The sequence below is a fragment of the Pimephales promelas genome, chromosome 2 (genome assembly GCF_988280905.1).
Source record: "Pimephales promelas chromosome 2, fPimPro1.hap1.1, whole genome shotgun sequence".
In the NCBI taxonomy this organism is placed as follows: Eukaryota; Metazoa; Chordata; class Actinopteri; order Cypriniformes; family Leuciscidae; genus Pimephales; species Pimephales promelas.
This window is the reverse complement of record NC_142770.1, coordinates 21,295,200-21,302,644: the sequence shown is the minus strand read 5'-3', so window position 1 is coordinate 21,302,644 and position 7,445 is coordinate 21,295,200. Positions and strand designations below refer to the sequence as shown.

The 7,445-nt window shown below is 34.1% G+C and overlaps 1 protein-coding gene across 6 annotated transcripts in view; it reads left to right on the top strand.

Annotated features, from left to right (window-relative positions):
- The first annotated feature begins 5,369 nt into the window (after positions 1–5,369).
- ephb3b (eph receptor B3b) overlaps positions 5,370–7,445 on the top strand; it is a 53,598-nt gene continuing 51,522 nt past the window's right edge. For all 6 annotated transcript variants that reach the window (XM_039668635.2, XM_039668633.2, XM_039668631.2 and 3 more), the window contains exon 1: positions 5,370–5,886. In XM_039668635.2, coding sequence (XP_039524569.2) covers positions 5,823–5,886 — 64 coding nt within the window. In that variant the 5' untranslated portion in view covers positions 5,370–5,822. The remainder of the gene's footprint in view (positions 5,887–7,445) is intronic.

Genomic DNA, 7,445 nt, shown 5'->3' with positions numbered 1-7,445 from the left:
TTTCGCAATTCTGACATTTTTTAGAATTCTGAGTTTACAATTCGCAATTCTGACTTTTTGTAGAATTCTGAGTTTACAATTTTCAATTCTGACCTTTTTTCAGAATTCTGAGTTTACATTTTGCAATTCTGACATTTTTTTCCGAATTCTGAGTTTACAATTCTGACTTTTTTCAGAATTATGAGTTTACATTTCACAATTCTGACTTTTTTTTAAGAATTATTTTTTTTACATTTCATAATTCTTATTTTTTTTAAGAATTCTGTGGGTTTAAATTTCACAATTCTGACTTTTTTTCCTAAGAATTCTGACTTCATTTCCTCAGAATTCGCACTTTTTTCAGAATTCTGAGTTTACATTTTGCAATTCTGACATTTTTTTTAAAGAATTCTGAGTTTACATTTCACAATTGACTTTTTTAGAATTCTGAGTTTATATTTTGCAATTCTGACATTTTTTCAGAATTATGAGTTTACATTTCGCAATTCTGACTTTTTTTAAGAATTCTTTTTTTACATTTTATAATTCTTATTTTTTTTTAAGAATTCTGGGTTTAAATTTCACAATTCTGACTTTTTTCCTAAGAATTCTGACTTAATTTCCTCAGAATTCTGAGTTTACATTTCGCAATTCTGACATTTTTTAAGAATTCTGAGTTTACATTTCACAATTCTGACTTTTTTTTAGAATTCTGAGTTTAGATTTTGCAATTCTGACATTTTTTTTTAAGAATTCTGGGTTTACATTTCGCAATTCTGACTTTTTTTCAGATTTATGAGTTTACATTTCACAATTCTAACTTTTATTAAGAATTCTGGTTATATATTTTTAGAAAGAATTCTGGGTTTAAATTTCATAATTCTGACTTTTCTTCCTAAGAATTCTGACTTTATTTCCTCAGAATTCAGACTTTTTTTCCAGAATTCTGAGATTAAATTTCGCAATCCTGAAATGTATTTTTTATGAATTCTGAGTTTAGCAATTACATTTTGTTCTGTCAGACAATGCATTTGCAAAGCCCTATACTTAAAATGGGTGAAACCTGTCAGCAAGCATTTCACGCTTTATGCTCTTATGCACAAGAGTCTATACATGTCAGGTATGTGTGTGTACCTACTTAGCCAAAATTTGTTGGCAAATTTGTACACGGAAGTGACCAAAACCTTATAAAATCTCCTTAGGGCATATGGTAATTCAGATCAACCTCTTGAAAAGGAAATGAGACATTTGTCCCAAGTCCACCTTAATTCATATACTTTTCTAATATAGACATTTTAAACCTGCTTTTAAACTGCACAATATGATTGCTTTCCTTAATTATTACATGTAAATTATTCCACAGCCTCGCGCCATTTACAGATATGCACATGCTTTTGAGTGGTGTGTGCAATTGATTGGGAGAGATTTCCTCTCCTTCTTAAATTGTATCTACTATGTATAAAATATACATTGTATCTCGGTTCAATATATGTCTCACTTTACAAAATATACCATTAATCTTTGCCAATTTAGAACTAATATAGTTGACTTGAGGTTTCCAGCTCAGTTTATGGTCAATTATTACTCCTAAAAAGGAGTTTTCATAAACTCTTTCTAATCTAGAATTATCAGTACTTCAATAGTTAAAATCTTCGGGAATTCTACGTTTCCCAGAGAGCATTTAGTCTTCTTTATATGAGATAATTTGTTTAAATCAAACCACAATTTAAGCTTAGCCAACTCTTTAGAGACAGTCTTCAACGAATGTTGGAGATTCTCTCCTTCACAAAATATATTTGTATCATCTGCAAAAATGACAAATTTCAACAAATCAGAAGTTTTAACAATATCATTTATGTATAATATAAATAATTTTGGTCCTAGAATTGAACCTTGTGGTACACCATATATTGTATTTTGGAGCTTCATCTGCACATATTGTTGTCTATGTTCTAAATAGCTTTTTATCCAGTTTAGCTCTATTCCCCTAATTCCACAAATTTCCAATTTTTGAAGCAAAATATGATGATCTTTTGTATCAAAGGCCTTTTTAAGGTCTATAAATACGCTTATAGCAAACTTCTTGTCATCAATATGGTTGTTAATTCTTCCACCTAGTCTATTAAAGCCAGAGATGTAGAACGGTTTGTTCTAAAACCATATTGACTATCATATATGACTGTTTTGTGTGATGGATAGGTTTAGGGGTTAGAGTAAGGGGAGAGAATATACAGTTTGGACAGTATTAAAAACCATTACGTCCATGGAATTTCCCCATTTAGATAGCTAAGTGTGTGTGTGACGGAGAGATCATAATAGAGATCAGTACGGTGTGCAGATAAGAGTGTTTGAAGTGCAGAGCAATGGGAAGACACTATAACTGAAGACAGTGATAAAGAGCGGGGGAGGGTTTCTGGAGGTGCCGGGACATCAATTAGCAGTTCCCCTCCAACTCGAGTGCCCAGACCACGACATGCAGAAACTCATCAGTACATCAAAATCTCATTCTAGAACTACTACGAGATTTGCAAACTTAAACGTATTTTTAGCATCCAAAGAAATTGCTTTACAATGCAAAATCCTTAGACAATGAACATTTTCTCTCACTTTTTTATTATTTTATTTTGTTACTTTTTACAAACCGGGCACTGACACCAGTATAACATCATCCTGGTGGTGGTGGTGGACTAACTTTCAGTCATGTCCCTATTGCTTCAGCCCTAGAGTTTGTTAGTTCAGCATCAAAGTTAGTGCCAGGCATGCAGTCCAGTAGTGGAAGGGGATCGGGTGTAAGTTTGAGAAATTTCCATATGTCCACATGGCAATAAAATGTCTGCCACTTTACATATTGAGGTTGTAATAAATGCCAGGTGCGTAGTCTGTTTTTTTCAAGGCACTCCATGGACACGCAAGAAAAATAATGTTTAAAGAAATCTTGCTGTTTGACCAAAAACAGACTTTTCAAGCATTCTAAAAAACGCAGAACGGTTATTACCATTCATAGGGACAATAAAACAGAACCAAAAGTCCTCAATGAAAACTAGAATTCAAATAACATTTAACCTTTTAAAACAGTTCACATATAATGACAAATAACCAAGTAATAAAACGTTTGCTAAACAACATAGAACCTAAAGGCAGTGAGCCAATCAGTCTATTAACTTGAATTTTCCATTCATGCAAAATAGACCCCAGAGTTTTGGTCTGGGTTTTATATTTATGGCTGCACGCACATACTTTTTTACTTTAACAAACATTCTTATTAGAGGACTTCCTTAGTGTGCAACTAATCCCTGTTCTCATGACCCAGCCCTCTTTCAGATCACACATAAGATTTCATTAAAACACATGACTGCCTAAATAATAAATCAAATCTCACTTGTGTCTTTTTACAGCAGCTCCATACATAACAAAATTGGGACAGAAATCTTGGAACTGCAATTGATACGCTCTCAGAATGCATTAATGTTAGCTGAAACACCACTTTTGTCACAGTATTTAACTGGTTTTTGTGTTTGTGTGTGTGTGTGTGTGTGTGTGTGTGTGTGTGTTAAAATTACTCTATACTATAACTGAAACTAAAACTGCAACATTATATTTATAATAATAATGTATTTTGTAAATAATTTGGTTTTAGTAGGCAAAATAAAAATCATGCAGCTCTATTTCAAGTTATTTATGACGTCAATATAACATTTAAGATGATAAATATGATGCCAAACACAACTTTGCACCAAACTCCTGAAGCACTTGACCTCTCAAGCACAGTTAAAATATCTAAATTCAATCTGAAATATGATAGAAAGCTTTGCTTTTATTGGCAGTCCGTGCTGATAAAGCTAAATTAAACATTTGGAGTGAATCAAGGCTCTGTACTGGGTCCTTTTATATTTCGGCCAGCTACACAATTATGTATGATTTTCTATTTCAGCCATACACACTATAGGTTTTAATGAACTGACAGTAGTGTCAAAAAACTTTCAGCTAAACATAATAACAGAAGCCCAGAAAGTGAAACTAAACAAAACCTCTTACTACACTCATTAAAAACAGCTGTGAAACTTACGTTATAAATGCTTTTTATCATTTAAATTTTAAAATCACAGTGTATTTTTTAGATTTTATCAGAAATACACAATTATTTAAGTATGCCTTCATTACTAGCAGACCACATGCTAATGCTCTCCCGTGATAAAAGATCAGACCATGAATATCTGTTACAGCACAAATACCAGAAAAAGAGCTAAAACTAAATATATAACATATATATATATAACTAAAATCAATGTTGAACACTTTTTTTGAAAAAAGTGTTTTGATGTTCTTGCAGCATGCAAACAAAACATATATATATTTATGATGTAGTTAATGTTGTCAAACTAACACTGAAGATAAGCTGAAGTTATTAAAGAGAGTCACTTTCCATTTCTTAAAAACATATTAAAACATTATAAATAAATAAACAACATTTAAATAAATAAGGGATTTGTGAATGGTGTTAATGGTCATTTTAAATATAAATTAACCTCTTCAATGTTCATTTATAATTTAGATTATGTAATGCCCATCTTAAACCGATGTTTTTACAAAGCACAATAGCGCAATCAGTACTTTCAAGGCAGAATCAATTCAATTTCATGTAATTACTATATTTCAAAGTGGCTTTAAAACTGTTGTCCTCTTGACAGAGACGGAGAGGGAGCGAAGGAGAAAAGAGTGTGAGTAAAATAGATCAAGAACGAGATGAAGAGAACAATATAACCCCTCTGATAAGCAAGTCTGCAAACCAATTCATGTAACACATGCTAACCGTGTGTTCAGTGAAATATCATAAATCATAACATGGCAAAATATGAACATACAGGTCAACGTGGCACATCCAAAACGTTTCCCCTGTCCACGCCAAACCTTTAACAATTCCCTCCGGCTTTGTGCTTCAAAATCCGTATGATTTAGCAATACTGAAGCAGACACTTGGCTGTTACTAGCGTACTAAAAATATACCAGTGTTCATTGTTCAATGCAATACAAATTAAAACAGTACAGTACTTACAGCGTTTTGTTGAAATAAATCGCGCACTTATATTTTTACAATTCTGATAATGAATAAGTGTTAAAATAATAGGCATGTGTAGCCTATGTTACACACATTGTAACAATAAATGTTACCAAAAAGAAGAGTAGCTATTAGAAACGTTTATTCGTTTCCACGAGAGCTTCTGAAGGCATGCAAGCTTTCGGACCCGCAAAGCGGCGCTCTCACCCTGCCAACTGCGCCGGGTCCTCGAGGGGGCGGGGCCACAGGAATGACTGACAGCTGATCTGAGCGTAACTCCTCCCTCCACCGCCTTTCTCTCTCTCTTTCACTCTTTCGCTGATTTCAGAGAAGCCTTCATTCCAGTGCACATGGAAAGGCAGAGGAGCAGCAACGGTCCGCGCTCACAAGAGGTAACGCGCTCAGGGATTTTACGCGTGAAGCCGCTATAAGGTGATTCTACGGGACGCGCTTTATTCTCGGACTACAGCAGAATGTTATTGGAGGACGAATGGACATTTAAACAACTGCTCTACGTGTAGGGATTTCACTGTGCAACATCTATAAACGGACACAAATGTTCTCCACTGATGAAATGCACCCGGTGGATGAGTTTTAAAGCTCTTTCTGCGCTGCTTTAGATAGTTCGCACATTGGATTACATAAACACTGCTGAAATTATTGCGGTTTATGGAAACAGAGCTGAGAAGAAGAGAGCTGAAGTTGGAGAAGAGGGTCTCTGAAGCTGGACTGAGGGTCTGAAGGATTTTACAATCTCCTCCACTTTCATGTGCGAAGTCTCTGGTTTATGACAATGGATTATTTGCTGTTTTTATGCGGCTTCTTGCTGCCTCTGTCCTCGGCTGTTGAAGGTAAGATAGCCTATTAAATAAAATGTACTCGCAAGTCGCAAATTCGCAATGCTTATCAATGGACGCGCGTCACCGATCGATGTGCGTCTATAGAAGTTGCGCTTGTAATAACAATAATAACAACAACACTATAGGTGTTTTAAGGTTTTATTTTTTGCGTTTTATTATTTATAGCATATAGTAATGCAGAAACACGCGTCTGGTCCCGATATTTCTTTAAAAAGCACCGGGGAATCGATCTGGACATTAAATGACACCAATACACATGCAATTACAATGCACAACTTCTCCCTCCTAATTGATGTCTATTTTCTTTCACCAACACAATAGTTTGTGTATTTCGTAAAGGAAATGTCTCTACAGGGAGTCCCACTTCAACAGTCTCTCTGTCAGTCGGACACAAACACAGGTTCCCTCAAAAGACTCATGAGGAATCTTGAGCTGTTTATTCATGAATAAATTTAAGGAAGTGTGGGCGATTTATTGAACCTATATTGACCACGATTAATATTTGATTTGCTACTATTTGTATATAGGCTAGGTTGCACAAGTCAGACATATTGTGAATCAGTTGGCCTTTTGTGTGTGTGTGTATGTGTGTGTATGCGTGTGTGTGTGTGTCTGTGTGTGTGTTATTTATAATCAATATTTGATTCATTTATTTTATAATGACTCAGATCGGTGGTTTAGTTGGCTTTGATTCAATTAATTCTTCAATGTCTGGACCCTCATTATGGACCAGGGGACATTTTGACACCAATAAAGATTAAAATGAGCGCGTGCGCGTTAATAGATTTTCATGGAGAACAACAATGTCATTTTATTTATTTATGCATTCAGTGTTATTTTAACCATAATCGGCGACAAGCGTGACATTGCGAACACTTACTTATTGTACCTTGACTTGTATTTGTGAATCTGCCCAGTGATATTCTTTAAAACAGCACTTATAATGCAATAAAAGTCATATTATAGGCCTGCTTTTAACGGGCGATTTATTTTATATGCAGTTGCCTTACGAAAAGCCCCGTATTTTTAAGATGAAAAAGCTTGCCTTTCAAATTACCGCTGAATGTTGGATTATTACTTTCTTCACAGTATCAATGCTATTATTCACTAAATGAGAGGTTATATTGCCTACTTTTCTTGTTTATTTTATTTGAATGTTTTAATGAGTGAAGTGGATGTCGGGTGCGAGATGGTTAGCTAAATTTATTTGTCTTATCTTTTTTGTCTATGCTAACCTTGTAAAAGTTTAAAACAAATAAACTTCGCTAATTTATTTATGTCCTTGTCCGATAACCCGCAGTCTTAAAGGTTAAAGGTTCTAAACGGTAGAAGAATCAATTTTGTTCCCCTAAAACATTTCAGTGAAAATTTATGAAAATAACCTTTTTTTTCTCTTGGTTTGAAGAACATTTGAATAATGTAAAGACTATTTTTCCACTATAAATAACTTTTTGTGCAACAACAAGGTTTCATTAACGTTCTTAATACATCGATGTCAATAATGAAGCTTTATTTTAAGAATGTAGGCTATCAGAAAAAAATGAATAGGC